A 23,487-nucleotide genomic window follows, 5' to 3' on the forward strand; every position below is an offset into this window, starting at 1 on the left:
CAGAAATTATGCTTATGGGCTGTGTCACTTGTTAATATGATCTTCGTGTAGGCAAAAGTGTAAGCAAAAAAACAAAAACATCACATCCGAACAAAACATGATTTATTACAAAGTTCCATTTTAATGGTACAAAAGCAGACAAATTAAACATTTATCTAATCCTGAGGTCTATTACCTCGACAAGGATAAAGAACGTTAAGGGCTCTTTCAGATACCACACTGTTTTTATGTGTAAATGAATAGCAATGGCAGGTTTTGCATGTATTCACTGAGCTCTGTGTTATAAGATACTGAAATATGATGCGTATTAGACTTTATGTCATCATAAAACAACCGCTCCAGTGTCATAACTGAACGGGGCCCTTAATTCACAACACAGAGGCAAAGCATTCAATATGAAATTATCTCAATTGATAAAGTGGAATACCGTAACACAAAACACAAAATGCATTAAAGATAAAGACCAGTTATGGTCATGCGATCGCATTGTGAAAGAAACGTTGTGGAATCGATCAGAAAAGGTTGATCATCTAGCATGTAAGTATTGAAGTGTACTGCAAGGTTCTGGAATCATCAAAATGATAAGAAATTTGGCCCAGTCTTGGTAAAGTTACAAGCACTGTACACAGAAAGATGTATATGGGACTACGCGACACGTGCGTTATATCTATCAGGCCCAAATAGATATTATAATTTACCAAATATATCAATTAGTAGGTGGTTTCTCAGCAAAATTTGTATGATCACGTATTAGTCAAAACATATTCTTTCACATGATTGGTAATAAGAGCTTCCATTTCATTTTTTGAGAGGGGGGCATTTCCAAAACTTGTCTTTACCTTTAAAGCATGGCTGAGGGTATGGCAATTGAGGTCAGGTTCTTACACAGGAAAAAATGCGCTAAGAATAAAACGGCTACTGGACAGGGATATGCTTCACATAAACTTTTCAACACGGTAAAATGGTACTTGTACAATTTTAAATTATTTCATAGAAAATACATTTAAAAATACATGTTCATTGTATAACCATATCACACTTTTATTCAACAGGCTAATAATGAACCCCCATACTAGCTTGTGAAAATCAAACCATGATACGTAATTAATAGGAAACAAATTGATCCCATTTTCATCACGAAAACAAAAAGTGCGTCAACTTCACAGTGCCGACTTTTCATGTCCATGATAGATATCATCACAGTCAATACGTATTGAAGCTGCATAACTTTTTGTGCACCATCTCCATTTCCTGCTAGACAACCCCTCTAACCCTAAAACATAACATTCCTACATCAAATCTGGGATAATATTAAGCAAATATGTAAATCACATTCAGTGTACATATCTGTAATTTAAATGTTTTGAATCACTACTGCCACAACACCGATTTACCAACTCTAGACAATATATCATTTCATAGGTAAAGATTTGCATGTGGGATAATTAGATACCGGCTTTTACAGATTGAGATGCCTTGCACCTGTTAGGCTCAATCTAGTCTAAAACTGCCCTGTATGAAGTACAGTATCTCTGTGGCAGTTGGATTTACATTCCAAATCAAGGATTCATTCCTTTCTCTAATTTGTATCAGACACCCTCAAATCTCTCAATTAGAATAAAAATTAATTTCTTTCTCTAATTTGTATCAAACACCCTCTAATCTCTAAATCCATCCACAAAATAAACTGATGTCTGGGTAACATTATCGTTCCTTCACTTGCAAACATACCAACTGCGTTATCATTCTGAATCATCGAGTCGTGAACAGGAAAGACAGCCAAAAAGAACAACAACAGTATCACTAATTTAGATGAAATACTGTATAAGCCATTATTTCACAGAGAGATATTATCATGGATATGACTGAGGTACAAATATTTGTTGTGAGTTGTCATCTGAGTGATAATTAAAACAGGCAGGATTTGTACTTAGGATACATGTTCGCACATCTATCGTCAGCTTTTTGTGCACGTGCTGTTAAACTTATGTCCCCCAAAAATTCACAATTTCGCAAATACAAAAACCATCAAGAAAATAATGGCTTAAACAGTACTACTGTTCGTCATACAGTCAAACCTGTCTAAAGTGACCGCCCAAGGAAAACACAAAAAGTGGTCTTTGTAGACAGGTTCCTATATTACATGTTTCAAGGGAAACACAAAATGTGGTCTTTGTAGACAGGTGGTCACTAAGGCAGGTTGGACTGTACCTGCATCCGAACATATATTCATAAACATAAACCAACATGTAAAACTCTTTTTTGGCATGTAGTACCATCAGCTTGAAAACATCTTGGCATAACCTTCCTTTTCCTTCTTTTTCCTCTCCTGGATGACAGCCTTTGCCTTCTTCAGCTCAGTCTTTGCAGCTGCAAAACAAAAATACATCAACATTACTTTTCACCTCTTATTCACTTGTTACAAAATATATAGTTCTTCCACCAACATCCTACTGATCAAATTAATTTCTAGGAATTTGAACATTACTTTTCACCTGTTGGTCACTTGTTACAAAATATATAGTTCTTCCACCAACATCCTACTGATCAACTTAATTTCTAGGAATCTGAACATTACTTTTCACCTGTTAGTCACTTGTTACAAAATATATAGTTCTTCCACCAACATCCTACTGATCAACTTAATTTCTAGGAATCTGAACATTACTTTTTACCTGTTAGTCACTTGTTTCAAAATATATAGTTCTTCCACCAACATCCTACTGATCAACTTTATTTCTAGGAATCTGAACATTACTTTTTACCTGTTAGTCACTTGTTACAAAATATATAGTTCTTCCACCAACATCCTACTGATCAACTTAATTTCTAGGAATCTGAACATTACTTTTTACCTGTTAGTCACTTGTTTCAAAATATATAGTTCTTCCACCAACATCCTACTGATCAACTTAATTTCTAGGAATCTGAACATTACTTTTTACCTGTTAGTCACTTGTTTCAAAATATATAGTTCTTCCACCAACATCCTACTGATCAACTTAATTTCTAGGAATCTGAACATTACTTTTCACCTGTTAGTCACTTGTTACAAAATATAAAGTTCTTCCACCAACATCCTACTGATCAACTTATTTCTAGGAATCTGATCACGGCTCTCGATACCTGTTCTTGCAAAGTATCTACATATGCTATAATATCTTCAACAATGAAAGACGGAGTGCCCGGATAAACTTAGAAGTTAGAATGACAGTGGGTTACAAGACATAGATATACACGCCTGTAAATGAATCAGAAGAGCGATTGTGAACTTTTGTTAGTAAGCATGTAAAAGGCACATGAAACATCATTAAAATTGATTCTAAGCAGCAAAACAGAGACTTCTCCTCTTTTATTAAATGTCCCGGTAAATAGCAACAACAGTGTATATATCCTCTTACGCCATCATTGATTTTGTTGTTGTTTACTTTCCTTTCTATTATTTTCCCTTGCAGAATTGTTAAAGCCTTGCTGCACCAGTTTGGCCAGGGGGATTAGACCACCCTGCAAGGTAACTGACAGGTGGTTATTTCATGAAATCAGCTCTTAATTGACATAAGGAAAAGGGGACCATGGGGGATCAACGGTCACCGCTTAGGTATTGTTGGCTATATAGAGGGCGCAATTAGCTATAAGTAGTGCAGTCCCGCTTTAAAAGTAAAATGTGCACACCTTTATTTTCTGGCTCTTTTGATAGTGCTGTTTGGAAGTCCTCTGCAGCTCCTTCGTAATTCTTCATGTTCATTTGAGCTTTTCCTCTCCTAAACCAGCCCTTGGCGTTGTCTCCATCGATGGATAGAGCCTGAAACAAGAGAGAAACGATATGCATGTACTTCGATAAGATGGCTTAAAGGCAGCGTTTAACAATGTTAAATCTGAGATGCATGGCCCTACGAGTTACCAGGGTCTGTGATATGGTGTAATATTAAAGCCCTTAAAGAATTGTGCTTCAAAATGATCATGAAGTGCCTCAAAAGAGTAAAAATCTTTGAGTGACCGGTTTTACCATACTCATTTTCCCCAATAGACTGTAGTGTTATGAAAACCATTAAAACAAAAAACGAAATTTTGATTTCCGATCACGAATATCTTGATAATCAGACAGGCGATCGGCTTGTTAAAGTCATGGGATTCCTTACTGACCTAAATGTTTATAATAATGATTGCAGCATGAGCTAAATCCAGTATTTTGTTTCAGAACATTTGAGGTAATGTTATCGAATCACTTTAAAGTGACTCGGTAACATATTTTATTGCCTCAGATTCTGAAACAAAATCCATTAAGGCTGCGACAGGTAGTCGAATGCTCGAGTACCCGCACGGTTGACAACTACTCGGGTATGATTTCTCGTACCCAAATATTCGGCCAAAAAAAAAATCTGTCCAGGCCGACACTTACCCGTGCCAGGGAGAGAGGCGGCCGCTGGCATGGTACCGTCGGTAAAAATGTTCCAAAACTCAAGCACAATCAAACTCACCACTCAGAAACTGGAACCAAATGTCCAGATTTTTGTTTGGACTTGGAGGAAAATGGATTATTCTGCCATCTTTGGTTTTTAAAACAGCATTGTTTACTGTTATTATTATCATTAAATCAGCGCCTTCAACTGCAACTCGAAGTAAAATTGCATGCTTTTTTCGGCGACAGACCTGGGATACTGATCCATTGGTATGGTGATGGCAACAACAACAACAACAAAACAAAAAACAAAATTCAAAAATTCAAAAAATTCAAAAAAATTCAAAAAAATTATAAAAAAACATGGCGTCCGAATATTCGAGTATTCGCTTGTAAGCCTGGGAGTGTACTCGGGTACCTCATTACACTGTTGTGCACAGCCTTAAAATCCATTTTGAAGCGCAATTTGTTTAGGGCTTTCAGAATCTGAGGCAATGTTACCGAGTCATTTTAAAGCCTACCTTATCACACTGCTCAATAGCATCGTGGTTAAGGTCCAGTTCCAGCTTGCAGGCGGCCATGTTTAGCCTCAGCGGGAGATAGCTATTAAGAACCTTGGTCTTCTCCTCTGGGACATCCTTCAGCTTGCCTTCAAGATCTAGAGAGTCAAGGTACCTATGATAAAAAGAGCAAAAGATGTTGGTATTCAAATGACTATTCACTGATTGTGTACTGTTTTTAGTGTAGGATAATTTGGTGCACTAGAGAGTCAAGGTACCTATGAAGAAAAGAGCAACAGATGTTGATATTCAAATGACTATTCACTGATTGTGTACTGCATTTAATGTAGGATGATTTGGTGCACTAGAGAGTCAAGGTACCTATGAAGAAAAGAGCAAAAGATGTTGATATTCAAATGACTATTCACCGATTGTGTACTGTATTTAATGTAGGATGATTTGGTGCACTAGAGAGCCGAGGTACCTATGAGGAAAAGAGCAAAAGATGTTAAAGGGAAAGTCCACCCTGAAATTAAGTTAGTTTTAATAGGAGTAGAAAAATGAGAGAAACAAGTCAGTGAAAGTTTGAGCAAATTCCGATTAAAAATAAGGAAGTTAGGATTTTTGAAGTTGTGATCAATCAAACACAAATTGGCAACTCTATGACGTATCATGCGAGCTCAACTTCCATCTGCTCAGTACTAAAAAAATCTAAAATTTTCATTTTCCCTCAAGAAAAATTTCAACCGTACATGCACCCTAAATATAATAATTGAAAATATGTTTCTATACTCCTCCTGCAAGGAACAAATATATATTCCATCATCAATAACGAAGAAAACATGATTTTATGGAATATTATGCACAAAGCAAATGAAGGAGAGCTCGTATAATAAGTCACAGAGTTGCCAATTTGTATTTGATTGATCACAACTTCAATAATTCATAACTTTCTTATTTTCATTCAGAATTTGCTCAAACTTTCACTCACCTGATTTTCTTATTATTCTGCCTCTATCGAAACAAACTTATTTTGGGGGTGGACTTTCCCTTTAATATTCAAATGACTATTGACCGATTGTGTACTTTATTTAATGTAGGATAATTTGGGCACTAGAGAGTCAAGGTACCTATGATGAAAAGAGCTATAGATGTTGATATTCAAATGACTATTCACCGATTGTGTATTGTATATAATGTAGGATAATTTGGGGTACTTTGCAAGAAAGCATTTGTCTAAAGAGCCGTCGCTGTGCAGGGGAGGAGGTGCTGTAATGCACGTGTAAAATAAGCCACACAATTTTGTCTGTCTTCTTTCTTACGCTTCTCATATATCTTCTGTACCATATTTTTGACAACTGGACTATTTGCGACCTTGTCAATAGAATTTTCTATCCACAAAATGGATGGAAACCGATATTCATACTTTCAAAGACTTTCAATACACATTGTTAAAGGGCAATCCAACCCTTGTAATAAGCTGATTTGTATGAAACCAGAAAAATAACAGAAACAGAATGGCAAAAGTTTGAAAATGAATTGGACCAATAGTAAGTTTGAAATTATGAGATCACTAAATCTATGCGAATCTCAAATTGGTAGTGCGGTCAGTGGATTGTGACGTAGGACGTGGATAACTCTCCCATTTGCTGTGTACGAAAATATCATTAATTTCTGTTTTGCTCGAAATTACCTTCTCCCTTGGGGCACTACTAAAATATATTATAGATAGCATACTATCATAGGTCCTGTTAAAAGAATAGACCCTCAGGAGCAAAGATTTTTTTAAATTTTTGTTTTGATTTAGAACAAAAGAAAAGATAACCGTCAAGGCACATGACTGTAGGGTCACATTCAGACAAAACACAATTTCCCTCTCTGCCTTATAAACTTACCGGATAGCTTTCTCGTATTTACTGATGGCAAACCCATAGTCTTTGGCCTTGTATTTGCCATTTCCGATGTCTTTAAGCTTCATGGCGACCTCCAAGACCTTCACATACTGCAAGAAATAAGAAAAGTGTAACAATTAATTTATGCATGCTTGACCCTCGACCTTCTATGGACCCCGATATGCTCTCTTGTTACGAATGCTAGTAATTGTTTCAAAATGGTCTAATGAAAAACACAAATACAGCTGTTGCTACAAATAATCAATGGTGGAAGTTTAAGCATATTTCTATTAATGATACAAAAGAAAAACTTAATATTTATGCAACCAGCAATTTGGATCATGTTCATAATATCACATGTGTTAACAAACCCCATACCCATACAAAATTTGAATATTCTTGGGCACGCCTGCAGCATTCTGGCATGGAAAACTATCAAAGCACTAGATGAAAAGTCCTATTATTAATTGAAATCCAAGATTTAATAGTGTACAGTTTTAGCTGTTAGAACATTTTAGGATTTTCTTAACAATTTTGCCAGAAATTTCTAGTTTATGGGGTAACCACGTACCAATTAAAATAATTGTTTAAATTAGGGAAAAGATAGTTAGAAGCGTGATATTGCTAGGGCTAAAAAGGTCTCCCCTCTAAAACAAACAATACCATACAGAGGCGCGATGGCTCAGTGGTAGGGTAGAGCGATTGTCTCGTAATCGGGAGGACCCAGGTTTGACAGTGTCGACAGCGCTATAGTGCCCATTGGTAAAGCAGTAATCCTCATAACCGAGTCCCTCGGAGAAGACTTTAAGCTGTCGGTCCCCTAGTTGTTTACTTACAAGCATTCACATGCTTTATTAGTAGTCAGGTTTAAAAAAACTTTAAAAACCCACAAATACTTACATCTGTGATATCAAAGTCTGCATCTTCAGGATAGTCAGTGAAGGCATCTCCGGTACCATCATCCCTAATGGCCATACCATCATCATCACCAGGCATGAGTTCACCACAGTCAGTTATCTCAACCCTCTGGACAAGAAAAAAAGGAGATAACAGATGTTGTGTGCAATTTCTCAACGCACTGACAAAAGGATTGCATGTTTATATTATTAATCTTTTTACTATGCTAGTAATATTATGTTGCTTTTGGAGAGCGGCGAGGAAACGGGGGGATAGAAAGACATGGAGACAAGACATCTGTCACAATCCAATTATCAAATTGTCCACTAATAATATCCAATAATTGTCATTATTATCACTATGCTTATCAAAATAATCATTATTGAGTGATTGTCTTCATCCTCACAATCAGCCCCCCTTTGTCTACAAATGATCATATCATCCTTTATGTCAATATCATTATTACCATTTACCACCCCTAAACACCACTATCATCATCATCACCACCATCATCATCATCTTCATCAAATATCATCATCATCATCACCATAGTCATCATCATCATCATCATCACCATCACCAACACCATCATCAACTATCACCATCCCCACCACCATCACCACCGTCATCATCATCACCACCACCACCATTATCAACATCATCATCACCATCATCACCATCACCATCATCACCATCACCATCACCACCATCACCACCAGCACCATCATTATCATCATCATCATCATCATCATCATCATCATCAACACCACCACCATCATCATCGTCGTCATGCCACAAATCTTACCCTGATGGGTATATCATTCTCTAATGTGGTGAGGTCCTCGATCGCCCTGAGCAGTCCGATCCCCTTGAGGATTCGACCAAAGACCACATGTTTGTTGTCCAGGTGTGGCGTCTCCGTGGTGGTTATGAAGAATTGAGAGCCGTTGGTGTCTTTGCCAGAGTTCGCCATGCTCAGAAGTCCTGGTTTGGTGTGCTGAAGAAAATAAAAGCAACACATATATTACTGGATAAAGTTGCGTTCTGATGAAGGTGAAAAGAACATTTAATTTGTGACCTTTTTCATTCTGTTCATTTCCATGTGGAAGATCATACCAATGTCATATGAAAAAGACTTCTCATGAAATACCCTCATATTTAGGATGTAACTATAGAAATGGTTAAAATACTTCCGACCAAATTCTGATGCCATAAGTATGTAGTCCAATATCTGTGTGATTTGTTAGCAAGATCAAGCCAATCTGTTATTATTTTAGTGAGTCCAAAATCCCAAAGGCACAGTTGCGCTTACATGTACTACTTAATCTTATCTTCGAAATAGTTTGTTTTCGCAATACTTAATGCTGAATTTTCTTTTCCTTAATTTTCAAAGTTTAAAGGGATCCCATCAAATCTAAGGCTTGCGGACCCCTCAAGAGACAGACTGGCATGAATTCCATGTCAAAGAGGAAAGTTGCAGAGATATATTTCCAACACTATCCAATATCTATTCAAACAACATCTCTTAGTTTTTCTTGGCTTATTGCTCTATAGCCTCAACCTCAACTTGAATTTTGTTCATATCATAACATGAACACCTCATGGAGAACGGTAAAAACCATGCATTTCAAAATGTAGAATAGCATGAGGACTGATGGGCTTACTTTGTGAATGAAATTTTCATCTGCAAATTTTTCTCCATAGATGCTTTCTCCTCCTGTACCGTCCGAGTTGGTGAAGTCACCACCTTGGATCATGAAGTTCTTGATCACTGTTTAGTAAGCAGATTATTTAAAAAGAGATTTAAAGCCTATCTACACTAGTTTGGCCAAGAGGGATTGGACCTCCCTGCATAGTCACTGGCAGGTGGTTATCTCATCAAATCAGCTCTCAACATAATAAAAAGGAGACCATGGGGATCAACAGTTAGCTTAGGCTTTGTTGGCTATATAGAGTATGCAAGTAACTACAAGTAGTGCAGTCCTGCTTAAAGGTATATTTTGCAGAATAGACTATCCCCATGATTAAACTGGCCTACTTATTGACATAATAATTGAGTTCTTGCATAGTGCTATTGTTCGCCTATCAATGCATTGAAGCTATTATGGTCATCGTTAGTCCAGTTTTTGCAGAGGTATGTGAAAATTGATTTGTCCTGCCTGCTACATGTGTCATGGAACTTTAATGTATTAAAGCTTACATCTAAAAGTATTCAATAAAGGCCCTAATTCAACCAATCCAACATTCATTATTGAGTTATGGGAAGAAAAAACAATTTACAAGGGGTATGAATAATTCAGTTGTTAAATGTACAATCTACCATGACAGGTCCATTTCTAGTTTACAATATCAGGGCCCAAATTCATGGTTGCGAAGAACCCATGTACCCCTCCCCCAAACCTACATCTGGTAACCTTTTAAAAAAAGATAGCCTTTGTGGCTTCCCAAGGGCAACTTAAATTTCTCAGAATATAGATTATCATTATTCTTTCAAGAGAATTTTGCCAATTCTTTGGTAACCGACATCCAGAGAAATGACTTTCGCATCCTACGAGATTGCTTGTGCAGTCTGAATGGCAATCCACAAATTTATTAAGTGAGAGCCCCAAATGTACAAAAAGATTGTTCAAATGACACAGTCAGCTTACCACGGTGGAAAATGCAGCCTTTGTAGTGGAGAGGCTTTCCCATCGTTCCCATTCCTTTCTCTCCGGTACATAGTGCCCTGAAGTTTTCGGCCGTCTTTGGGACATCCTTGGCGTACAACTCGAACAAGATTCTGCCAGCTACAAGTGAAATGGTTAAAAAGAGAAACGAAGAGGGGCATTTGTTATCTTCAATTTTCCTGCATGTACATGTCATTAAAACTACTCTCAGAAATCAGCTATAACTGTAAGTTTTCACTAATTACAAAATAATGAGGGCTAGGTCCAAAACCTAATCTACATATGCAATCTTTGTGGTTATTTTGTCATCCTGTGCTGATTGTATTACTGCACTGGAAATTTTTCTGGACAAAAATTGGATGAATAAAAAACTAGATGGAACTTCGACTGCGCGCAGTCGAAAATGATGCCTCCGTCATGGAGCAATTTTACAAACCAAAACAGAAGAAATTTTTCAAATCAATATATGACCCTTTGATCTTTGACCTCATGACCCTAAAATCTACTCAGTTCATTGGCTCTGCAAGATGTCCTGAGTTAAATAGTAATCCATCTGTCAGTTCTAATGAGAATGCGTTCACAAGCTATTTTTGCATACATAATGAGCCCATGACCTTTGACCTCATGACCCAAGAATCTACTCAGTTCATTGGCTCTGCAAGATACATACATGATCTAAGTTTGGCAGGAGTCCATCAATCTGTTCTAATGATAATGCGATCGCAAGCTATTTTTGCATACATAATGAGCCGCATGACCTTTGACCTTGACCTCATGACCCCAAAATCTAATCAGTTCATCGACTCTGCAAGTAACATACATGACCTAAGTTTGGCAGGAATCCATCAATCGGTTTTTGAGATAACGCGATCACAAGCTGTTTTTGCATACATAATGAGCCCTGTGACCTTTGACCTTTCATCTCGTGACCCCAAGATCTAATCAGTTCATCCGCTCTGCAAGATACATACATGACCAAAGTTTGGCAGGAATCCATCAATCGGTTCTTGAGATAACGCGATCACGAGCTGTTTTTGCATACATAATGAGCCCTGTGACCTTTGACCTTTGACCTCGTGACCCCAAAATCTATTCAGTTCATCGGCTCTGCAAGATACATACATGACTAAAGTTTGGCAGGAATCCATCAATTGGTTCTTCAGATAACGCGATCACGAGAACGGGACGTACGGACGGACGGACGTACGGACGTACGGACGTACGGACGGACGGACGGACAACCCGAAAACATAATGCCTCCGGCTACTTCGTAACGGAGGCATAAAAATTCCTAGGTCTAGAACTACTCCTACATCATTTTTGGGGGGGGGGGGGGGCTGTAGGCCCTATATTTTGATAGAAACAACGGTGAGTTTTGAAATTTGAAATGTGTTCATCCGAATAGTTGATTTTTTCAATTATCCAACCATAATGGTGAAGAAAAAAAACGACCCAAAAGGGAAAATTGAAAAATCGTTCAGACACCTTAATTTTTTTTGGTATGAATATCTGGTCAGTTTTACTTGTTTCTTTGGTTGTACAGTTGTACAGCACTTAAAAAGAAATTTCTTCAAATTTGCTCCAGATGTGGTTCAGTGTTTTTACTTTTTAAGTCAATTTTGTAAATATTATTTTGTATGAATTTGCCTGACGAAGTCAAACTTAAAATTGAATACCGGCACAGGTCCAGCCTTCCAGGACAATATAAAAATTTGAATCCGGGCTATCAGGGGTGATAGTGAGCACTAAAAAAAAAATAGGTTTTTTGTTTTCCCCTTAACCACGCCCCCCTTGAGTAAAAAAAAGAAGAAGAGGATTCGCGGGGAAAAAATGGCATCTAACAACATTCCCCCCTTTCGAGTAAGAAAATTGGGGGCAAAATAGGGAAGAATAGAGAAAATAAGGGGGGAATCGGGAAAATCAGGATAAAATAGGGAGGAAAAAAAATCTGGTAAAAAAAAAAAAAAAAAAAAAAAAAAAAAAATCTGGAAAAATATAAAAAATTGGGAAACCCAATTTAAATCGGGTTTTTATCAGGCCTGGCTATTAACTCAGGCCAAAAACAACTCAGCCCAGCTGCAAAAACGGTCAGTTTTTGTCATTTTACCCTAACCCTAAACCTGCAAAAACGGACCGTTTTTGCAGCTGGGCCGAGTTGTCTGTGATCCGAGTTAGCCCGGCCCGACTCCAACAAATTAATGATCACACGTACACTTCACTTCTCACATGACAATCTCAGACTCGAATCACTTAAATCAATTCAATAAATATCTAAAATATTTTATTGAAAGTTATCTAGGGTCACCAAAAGCCATCAAATAATGTCATTACATATACAGAGGCTCCAAATAACATTACATTGGACGTGTTTACTGAACTGTTTTACAGAATTACAGGAATTACAATTAGCCTAGCCTAGACCTACACAGATCTCAAGGAATGGGACCACACTGACACATGTGCACAGCAGTGCCAGTAGAGAAAAGAATGTTCTCGAACTCATATATGATTGCCTTTCGTAATCATAAAAAAAAACGTTTTCATTGCATACCTGGCTCTCCTTTGATGCTAATGTCAAAATATGTTTTCGGATTAGCTGGTGATGTTTCGTCTACTGCCATGATTCTGGATATCAGATTAGCCTACGAGAAGTCAAGTTCAAAGAAAGAAGGATGAAGAGCTGTACTGTATGCGCATGCGCGTGAGCAGCAGAAGAAGAGGAGAAATGAGAATTATATAGCATCAATTTATTTGTCTTCCAGAAAACACATGCGACAAAATATAATAGAGTATAATCATAACAGTACAATGTAGTATAAAGACAGACGAGGAGACCTTAGTTGAAGCACAGCTTGTTTTAAAGTTAAGGCCCCCTCATATATGTGACAAAGATTCATGACTCACAAAATTAATATGGAATATATAAAACCATTTACAAAATACTCTCAGAAAACAACTACCCAACGATGCATCAACCCAGGCGCGTGAACAGGGGGGGGGGGGGGGTGGTTTGGGGGATTAAATTCCCCCCTTTGGTATTTTTCTGTGTGTAAACCCCCCATAAACCCTCCCCCTAACCCCCCCCCCCCCCTTTGGATTAAAAAAAAAAAAAAAAAAAAAAAATATTCCTATGGCTCACCTAAAAAAGCTGACCTTACCCCCCCCCCCCCAACGGAGCAAAATGTCAAATTTTCAAATTTCGAAACCCCCCCCCCAAAAAAAAAAGTGTCCTCTTACCCCCCCCCCCCCCAAAAAGTGTCCTTTTACCCCCCCCCCCCCAAAAAAAAAAGTGTCCTCTTACCCCCCCCCCCCCCCCAAAAAAAGTGTCCTCTTACCCCCCCCCCCCCCCCCCCCCCCGCTTATTCAGCGGCTGGCTGAGTCGTTGCGAAATTTTCGGTCCGATTTATAAATGTTAAACCCCCCCCCCCCCCCCCCTTGAAAAAATCCTGCGTACGCGCCTGCATCAACCACATCACGAAGAGAAAGAAGAAGAAGAAGAAGAAAAAGAAGAAAAGAAGAAGAAGAAGAAGAAGAAGAAGAAGAAGAAGAAGAAGAAGAAGAAGTGAAGAAGAAGAAGAAGAAGCCAAAGAAGAAGAAAAAAGAAGAAGAAAAACTAGAAGAAGAAAAAAGATGAAGAAGCCGAGACGAAGAAGAAAAAAGAAGAACAAAAAGAACAAAAAAGAAGAAGAAAAACTAGAAGAAGAAAAAGAAGAAGAAGTTAGCTAGAGGAAGAAGAAGAAGACGAAGAAGAAAATAAGTTCCTTCTCCCTATATAAAGGGACACTTCTCTAAACAAATTATGGATAGGCCTATAATTATAGCATATCGTATCACAGGTCCTAGAGGAAAACAAAACCACCTGATCGAATCATACATTTTGGACAAATTGAAAAATTGAGTCACTTTATACGTTTGTGGAACGGATGGGAACGTTGTCCGCCACTACATCATGGATCGAGACATCATACTGATTTAGCCAATTTGAAGAGCCCTTATACCTTCAGACTTACAACTTTCACAAATTCATAATTTTGACAATTTTGTCCGATTTCATTCAAACTTTCACTAGTCTACCTCCTTATTTTGTTTCTAGACCAGTATACCTACTTGTTGTCCTTTTATTCTTCTTCGAACAGTTAAAAGGTTTAGAAAATTATTTTTACACCAGCATGTTACAAAATGTTACTCGAAAATAATATAAACATTTGGGAGGTATAGGCCTGCCTACACCCACCGGAAACATGGACGATTTTACTCTCTCCGTTTCTGAATAGGCAATTATTTGCCATTATCACCATTAGCCAGGCCTTCTTATGACGCCCTATTCTTTTCCGAAGTCCCAACCCCAATGATGGTAAAATTACACATTTCTGTTATGACTCTGGTAAAATTGTAGCAAATTGGGCAGCTATAGCTGCCCCCTCCGCAATTATTTCATCTTTGAAATTCGTGTTGAAGTATTATTACTATTGTTACTTTTTTTATTTTCAAACTTCATATATGTTCCCCCTGTCATTATTAAAAAGAAAGAGAAAAGTTCAAGACTTGTTAATTCGATTAATATGAAGAACTTCAAGAAAGAAGCTGATAAAAAATTCCTTTAAACAATTTTTTTTTTTATTAGGTACATGTTAGTTTTTTAAATCCGAATAGACTCCGAGAAGTTTCCTACCGGAGTACAATTACAAGAAGCATTTAGAAGTCAAAGATCACACTCCTTGCATCAGTGCGTAAGGGGGGGGGCAATTAATGATTACGCCCGCCCCCCCCCCCCCCCCTTTAGCGCCCAACCGAATCTAAAACAGAAAAAATGTAATCGGGTGCACGGTGCACCCTTTTCCATACATTGGAGAACCTTCTAGTTTGCTTGTCATGGTTCTCGTGGATTCCACCAAACTCCAGAGGGATTCATTCTATATTTAGATCATGACGTTCAAAGGGTATCCCCGCTCACGTGACAAATAATTAGCATACAAGCAACAACATCGACTGTCGTGACGTGACGTCAGCACAATCATATAGAAGAGCTGCTACGACTTTACGAGTCAGTCAATCTGCGAAAATAACTGAAAATATTCAACGTTATCCTTGTGAACAGTAAAGATGGAATTTCCTGATCTTGGACAGAACTGCCATGAATCTACATGCAGTCAACTAGGTGAGTTTTTGTTTGAAAAATCAGCCTTCATATGTGAGAATGAGATAGAAATAGAAAAGTCATTAACTTCCTGATGTCATACTCTCATTTTTTGTTAGTATGTGGGACTACACTTAAAAATACTCTGACCACTGCACCGCGCCGTTGCGTTGCCATTGGATTTGGAGTCAATGAAAAAGGGCATAATTTTGGGGTTAGATGGACAAGGAAATTTATGTTTTAAAAGATCTAGAATATATGTGTGTAACCCTAGATATTTATCTGGGAATGCAAAAGAATTATTTATATTCTTGTGATGTGACAAATAGATCTAGACTAGACTCTAGATCTAACAGTTAGACTAGTCTAGACCTAAAAAATCAAATAATTTTTCAAATCACCCAAAATCTGAAAATGTTTTTGTATCAGCTATCATCATGATCATATTAATTAAGGCTGAGTCTTACGGTTTTTGTGCTAAACGTTTAACTGTTAAATGTATACGGGCGGTTTCGTTTAACCGTTTTGAAAATACACTTATTTTTACATGTGTGTAAATTCTCAAGTATTCAGTCATTTTGATGAAGACATAATGTTTTCTATTCAGATCTCTGTTTTGGCAATGAAGTCTCAAAAACAAAAACAATACACATGTAACAAACTGCACAAAAATAACGGTTGAACAGAGCGGGAAATGCTAAACAGTTTTGATGTATACGGTCGTTTAACCATCGGTTAAACATTTTGACTCGGGCTTAATGGCTCCTTTCGAAAAGCTTCTGCTGAACTTTGGAACAGATTACCGTTAAATGTAAAAAGCTGTCAAACCGTTAACCTATTCAAAACTAGTCTCAAGACACATTTATTCAAAATTGCGTTCAATGATTAATTAACTCTGTTCACTTTGACGTGTATTCCATATGTATTGTAATTTGTATGTTTTTGCATTTTTAGTTTTGTATAAGATGTAATTGTATATCAGTCTATTTTGTGTGTATAGCGCTTAGAGTTTTCATTGGTAAGCGCTTTATAAGTAACGTCTTTATTATTATTATATTATTATTAATATTCATGCATTTCAATTGTTTTTTTTCCACAAGAATATGGGTCAATATGACTGTGTTATACATATGTGCATGTAGATCTAGACTGAGACCAAAAAGTCAACCATTTGAAAATCTTTTTCTTATTTTCTTTACAGATTTTCTCCCAATGAGATGTGATTCCTGTTCGAATGTTTTCTGGTAAGTTGTCGACATGATACATTTTCTGATGGTGAATTTCTATGCAAAACAGATTTTTATCCTTTTGAATTTAAGTCAATGTTAGAAATCCACCATAAAAAGAAAACAAAATCCTACATGTACATGTAATTTGAAGCAACCAGTAAATATTTGTGCTAAATTTATCTCACTTCAACAATGAAAATATGATATGATTTGTTTTATAATAATTAATTATAAAGAGGAGGGGGGGGGGATTTAGTTTTTTCTAAAGAGTAAGCAGGCTTTCAATGAAATGGAATGGATCTTAATTATATCAAAATGGTCTGAGGAAAGCATTGGGTTTGGTTTTTAAAGTTACAATGCAAATTAATGAAGAAAATTGTGAAGTACGATTTCACCAACACACACTGGAATGTATACACTGTATCATGGAAAACTTGTTCTTCATCAGGAGAGCAATATGGTTAACATAATGACAAGTTCTCTGTGCATTACCTAATGTTACAATTTTAATGCATTCTATGTGTCTTATCTTTCATTTTTAGCAAGGATCACATTACATATGAACAGCATAAGTGTGCGGCAGGCTTTAGGAAGGTAAGACACCAATCACACAAACTTTCATTCTCATTTGATATTTGTTTGACATCATTGAAGTGATACCATCTTTAGATAAACACCACCAGGGGAGTGTTTCACAAAGATCCTAAGTAGAACTTAACACTAAGTTGGACTTAAAAAGTATGGACAGCCATTGGAGCCTTAAAATGAAATATATTCAAAAGCAAAAATTGGAGTATTTTAGACTTTTCATCAATTCCACATCAAGAACATGAAATCTCCCATGATAATAGAAAATATGAATGATCTGAATCAACATTTTATGCCTTCTAAAAAAAAATTACAAAATGTTTTCAAGGATGCTAATGGCTTCCCATAAATTTTAAGTCCAACTTAGAGATAAGTTCAACTTAGGATCTTTGTGAAACACCCCCCAGACATTTTAATAATGAGCTTGTTTGAAGCCCAAAGGCCATTAACTCTTATCATTCTACACATCCTTTACCCCCGTCTGGTTCCAACCAAACAAATATTGACAATAACATTCAATTTATAGAGAGCATACAAATTAAGGATTTATTTTCTATGCACTTAATAATACAATTTTAGTGCTTTATGCTCCATAACACAATATTTGTATGCATTTACAATTTAGAAGTATATAAGATGAAATAGTATATTTTCAAGAAAAATGTTATCATTTAATTAAATGCAATCAACATCTAGATAATTTAACCTACAACTTCAGTTCAATGTGTTTTATTTCTTGTTTTGATAATCTGAAGGATGTTCAAGTACCTGTGTGTCCGTAATGTAACAAGCCTGTACCAGCCTATTTTCAAGAAAACTTTAATCATTTAATGCAATCGACATCTACATACATGTATTATGTATGACTTCAGTTCAGTGACTTTCTTTTCAGTCTTGTTTTAATACTCTGAAGGATGTTCAATTACCGGTGTGCACATAATGTAACAAGCCTGAACCAGCCTATTTTCAAGAAAACTTTAATCATTTATTGCAATCAACATCTAGATAACGTAAGGTATAACTTCATTTCAATGTGTTTTATATCTTATGTTGATACCTTGAAGGATGTTCAAGTACCGGTGTGTCCGTTATGCAACAAGCCAGTACCGGTGAAGAGAGGGGAAGCCCCCGATATAGGCGTGTCTGATCACATAGACCGTGAGTGCCAGTCTGACCCCGCTGTCAAGAAGAGGAAGGTCTACTCCAACAGGTGCACCAAGAAAGGCTGCAAACAAAAAGAGGTGAGCTAGCCCTCCGGACATGACCAGGAGAAGGAAAAAAAAGGAGACTGGTGGAATAGGGAGTTGAGGGCGACTTGCTAATCAGTTAAAACATACTATCAAAAAGCTTGTTTACTCAGCCATCCCCCTTCTCAATATCTTTCCTATTTTCGCCCAATCTTCTGTATATTCCCATCCATTCCTTATTTTCTTTCCTTCTTCATCCATTCATTACCCCTTCATTACAATTTAGAAGGCATACATGTAGGCATATTTTTAATGTTTACTTTCTTTAGAAGTTTTTAGTTGCCTGCTCTGTTTTGTTCAAATTATTATCATTATCTTTTATTATTATGTCGTATTAGTTTAAGCTACATGTATGTTATTTTATTTTTGTGGACGTTGCCATACATGTCCATGTCAGGGTGGAAGGACCTATAAGGGCTACAGTTATTAGATTTACTCTTTCCATTTCCCAGGCAACCTGGGCATAAACTGGGCGTAAACTCATTTTCTTTATTGGCTTGTATCTTGCTGGTTTTATTTTTTATGTTGAAATGGCGAGTAAAATAGTACTACTAATAATTCTTTAGAAGTTTGCTGTTGCTTATTGAAGGTACATGTATGACTTTGATTTGTATTGCAAATTGGCTGCAAAGAAATTATCCCATGAGTATGTGTTGTTCAAACAGGTATTAAAAAGTTACATGTTCTAATTTGTCATTTTTTTAAAATTACAGCTTGTTCCAGTAATATGTTCCTCCTGTCATAAGAACTTCTGTTTGAAGCATCGACATTCCGTGGACCATGACTGTCAAGGTTTCCAAAACTCAGGCAAAGGTGCATCAAAACAAGGGTAAGTTCCTTTCAGTGTTGTTACTGAGTCATACAGTGACCTTTAATACTTGTACATGTTTGAGTGTGCCAAAGAGTGACTTGTTAGCATCACTGCATTTTTTGCTTTCAGGAAAAGAAATCTTCATGCAACTTGGAAACTTATGAAAATCTATTGTGTCCCTTGTAACTTTTGGAAAGGTTGAAAAAATGTGTTTGAAAAAGAAAAGAGTTTAGCATTTGGTCATGACATGCTTTGTCTCTCTCTTCTTGTTGTCTCAAGAAGAGAGAGAGAGAGAGAGAGAGAGAGAGAGAGAGAGAGAGAGAGAGATGTGTTGAAGAGAAGGTGAAAAGAAGATAAAATGATAAAGAAAAAAAAGACGATTACAACAGTTGAGGAAGAAATTGAAATTTATCCAATATTGGATCGTTGTTTATTACCTTTGATATCACTTGACCGTTTTCTATTCACATTTGATTTACCAGGGCAGCTGCAATCAACAGACACCAGAACAGTAATAGGACAGCGGGTAGTTCATCATCGTCATCTAGGAATCAAGCTAGGCCACAACAAACCTCTATGGCCGCACTTGGAAGAGATTTTGATAGGTAGGTGGAGGTATATTGTTTATTTACCTAAGATTTATGACTGGAAACATGTTTTGCAGGTCCTCCTCTCTGTGGAATTAGTCTGTTCCACCAGCTGCAATCAAGAAAACAGAGATGATTTACAAAAAAAAAATTGTTATGGGTACCCCAAGTAAAGAAATAATTCCATAGCTTGGCATCGATCTTGCACAAATTTTCAGGGCCTGGTAATCTGTTGATGATTGATCACAAACTTTCTAAAATGAAAGGTCATAGAAAATAACCTTCTTATTTTAATTTTCAACAACCTAGAAAAGATCATAACCCCCCCCCCCCCCTTAGGGAGATGCAAGTTGGTCTAGTCACTCTAGTGGTATGTTCACTTGGTCAGCTCTCTTCTTCTCCTGCAAACAGGCTCAGACGGAGCCTGGTTTGATACTGAGTTGTGTCTTTCGGATGGTGACGTTAAAGGTCGTAAATAATCATATCTGATTGATACACGTCTGCAAATACCAACTACACACACTTCTCCATGACATCATTGCCCCCTAAAGTGTGGGCTAGTGGCAGTCAACAAACTGCTTTTATACTAACATGTTAACACGTTTTATATTCCACATACTAAGAATCTTGCTCTACGATTGGTCAAAGGTTTGTACACGTTGCATATTGCTCTCCTCTTTAAGCGCTTTTAGTGGTAGAACGCGAACTTTGGTCATGCACGAACTATGGTCACACCACCATACTACATACACTCTACGTTTCGTACACCGTTTGCTAGCTGTTAAATTATGACTTGTTACTCTAAAATGACGGAAGAAGTGAAATGTTTCTGATGTGGAATATAAAGCAAATAATCACCTTTTAGGTTCCGCCGATGGCAAACTATCACTTCCTCGGCCATCTGAATGTATACGCTATCTTTCCTCAGCTTCACTTTGGAAAGATGGCTACATCCAGATCGCCTCGGAAGTGATAGTTTGTCCCATCACCTTCACTAACAGTAATTATTTCCTTACTATTGTCTTATTATCGTTCTTTAATAACGGTGTTCTTCTTGTTTCCGCAGGGAAAGGAGAGAGAGAATGGCCGCTGGTAGACAGCAGGCTAATGCAGGAAGTACAATGCAAGCAGGAATGGTAAGTACTTCAACGACTTCTGATCCTCCTCCTCCTCGCCATCAACTATTCTGGCATCAAACAAAGACTCATTAGGCCCGTCTTTGTTAGCTCGAGTTTGCCAAATAACCCGCTATTTTAACTAGATCCTGATTGCAAATTAACCAGTTAGTTTGCGTCCTCTTCAGCCCGCAGTTGCTATTAGCGGAATATTTAGTCGAGAAAATAACGCTACAAAACTTGGTCTTGTTTCCAAAATTTCCCGCTATTTGAGAAATAGCAGGCTAATGTGCGCCTGTCTGAGCTAGTTAGTGATGAGCGTATCGGTCTGGTGAGGATGCGATTTCGAGCTTCGGGACGAGTTTGTAAATAGCCGGTTATTTGGCAAACTCAAGCTGATGAAGACAGGCCTTTTGAGTATCAGTATCCCACATGAAATCCTTCAAGTGAATGTGTGAAATTCTTGCTAATTCTTGCTAATATTGACGTGCAGCTCAGGTATTTTTCAAACTTTCCAACACTATTTATGTCACCAGCTGGGAAACCTTGAACCAGAACTCAACCTTCTTATAATGCAAAAGTTTCTCGATTCACAGTATTATGAAAGATGCATTTTGTTTTCAGTTTTCTCATGCTTTTAACCCATTCCATCCATCTATTCTCCCTCAATCGATGCAGTCAGAGGATGAGGCAATGGCTAGAGCTATCCAGATGTCTCTGGCAGAGGAAAGCAAACCATCTAAGGCGACAAGGCCGCCTGTGAACCCTAGGGCACTACAGCAAGAGGACGAAGACCTGGCACTGGCGAGGGCGCTAGCTGCGAGTGAGGAGGAAGAGAGGAACCGCCGGAGACGGCAGGTGAGTCTTCTTCTTCTTCTTAAATACGTGCCATGTCCTGAGACGTTGGCGACCATGGAATGCCACAACTCTCTGTCCCATAGTCTATGAAGTAATTCATTCTCCCCGAGATCAATCCCACTCCTTAAGCTACTCATCCACACAATCCTCCTTCTACCCCTACTCCTCCTCCCCTCTATTCTGCAGTTGATGAATTTCACATATATAGGGAAAGTAACCTACTTTGATTTAAATTGGAAACATTTTCTGCAAATACAGGTTCAGTTTGCCAAGTGACAAGGGATAACAAATCAGCCTATGTTTTTTTTATTTTCAATAAAAAAGAAAAGTGTAAAAGGGATGATGAATTGTTGATGAAGTACAAACTTTAGAACACATATCCACATTCAGATTTTTGTTGTTGTTGTGTGTATGGACATTATTGTTGAAGTTGCAGGCTTTGAAGGAAAGCAACTATCAAAGATGATGTTTTCTGTATCTGAATTTCTGACATTATTCTTTGGGAAAAGTATGAAAATTGAATGGAGTGTTTGTGGAAAAATAGAGACTCATATTCTTGATACAGGATTTTTGTCTTATTTTTTTATTATATTTTTTTCTTTGGGGGAGGGTGGCTAATTTCAAGTAAACACTTTTGAATAAAGGTATAGTCAAGCATGGTTAAATTTTTCTTTTCTTGTTGTTTTGCACGTTTTCTTACTTTCATCTTCCCCCACTTTCCTCATTTCCCCCATTTTGATTTGCAGTACAGGAGGTCTATTAACACTGCCCAATAATGTTGATTCCGTTTCATACAGCAACGACAGCAGTCTGAAAGTGAAAGTTCCAAGTGTGCTCTCTCCTGATTGGTCGACTGGCCACTTCCCCTTCCGAACGGACCAATCAGCATTGCTAACCGAAATCGGTGATCAAGCTCTCCATCTCATACCATGTGCTTGGCAAAGACAGAGATTTGAACGACCACTTATGGTACCTCCAGACCAACTGACATCTTCCTTTGTATTTTGGCACTTAAGACCAATGTTAAGTACAGAACAAAGATTTATTCAAATTATCATTGCGAATCAGTAATTATGAGGTCAGTAATCACATTTCCATAAAGGAGTAACTCGATATGTAACACTCTAGTGCTTCTGAAATGGATTATTATTATAAATGCTCTAAAATTTTGTGTGAATGAATAGTACATGTCGAGGGTTCAGTGACACAAAGACTCCATATTTGTCAAAATGAGTATTTGATATCAAAATGTTCAAAAAAACGTGGGCTTTACAGGAAACACATAGACTTAACTCCACCGAACACCCCATTGAAGTCGATGGCTAGTGAAACATAAACTTAACTCCTTAAGGCCCAATTGCTCAGTGACACATACACCACTTTTTCTCAAAATGGAGTTACGTCTTTGTGTCACTGACCCCTCGATGCATGATTTCTTTTCTTCATTTTAATTTTCCTCAAGAGGTGAGATTAAGAGATGACGAATTTTAACCTTCTTAAAGGTAATACAAAGTTTTTGAAAATTTTTAAAATTGGGTGGATAGTGAATCTTTACAATTTT

General features: G+C 37.4%; 2 protein-coding genes across 5 annotated transcripts; one reads left to right on the forward strand and one right to left on the reverse strand.

Annotated features, from left to right (window-relative positions):
- Positions 1-986: 986 nt before the first annotated feature.
- LOC588808 (peptidyl-prolyl cis-trans isomerase D) lies at positions 987-13,031 on the reverse strand. The gene is made up of 9 exons (XM_030980855.1): positions 12,906-13,031; positions 10,337-10,474; positions 9,353-9,459; positions 8,494-8,685; positions 7,692-7,817; positions 6,795-6,901; positions 4,921-5,074; positions 3,673-3,802; positions 987-2,370 (listed from the first exon to the last, which is right to left on the reverse strand). Exons 1-9 carry the CDS (start codon positions 12,973-12,975, stop codon positions 2,279-2,281), a joined length of 1,116 nt encoding a protein of 371 aa, XP_030836715.1. The 5' UTR covers positions 12,976-13,031; the 3' UTR covers positions 987-2,278.
- Positions 13,032-15,347: 2,316 nt separating this feature from the next.
- LOC588827 (AN1-type zinc finger protein 2A) lies at positions 15,348-23,232 on the forward strand. 4 transcript variants are annotated; one of them, XM_030980858.1, is made up of 9 exons: positions 15,349-15,512; positions 16,693-16,735; positions 17,263-17,314; positions 18,373-18,549; positions 19,269-19,384; positions 19,849-19,971; positions 21,020-21,089; positions 21,747-21,926; positions 22,678-23,232. In XM_030980858.1, exons 1-9 carry the CDS (start codon positions 15,458-15,460, stop codon positions 22,687-22,689), a joined length of 828 nt encoding a protein of 275 aa, XP_030836718.1. In that variant the 5' UTR covers positions 15,349-15,457; the 3' UTR covers positions 22,690-23,232. The 4 variants fall into 4 exon arrangements, with proteins under 4 accessions (XP_030836719.1, XP_030836718.1, XP_030836717.1 ...); XM_030980857.1 differs by having other exon boundaries at positions 22,673-22,714; XM_030980856.1 differs by having other exon boundaries at positions 15,350-15,512; positions 22,724-23,229.
- The last annotated feature ends 255 nt before the right edge of the window (positions 23,233-23,487 follow it).

The sequence above is a fragment of the Strongylocentrotus purpuratus genome, unplaced genomic scaffold (assembly GCF_000002235.5).
Source record: "Strongylocentrotus purpuratus isolate Spur 01 unplaced genomic scaffold, Spur_5.0 spur5_scaffold_11, whole genome shotgun sequence".
NCBI classification, from domain to species: domain Eukaryota; kingdom Metazoa; phylum Echinodermata; class Echinoidea; order Camarodonta; family Strongylocentrotidae; genus Strongylocentrotus; species Strongylocentrotus purpuratus.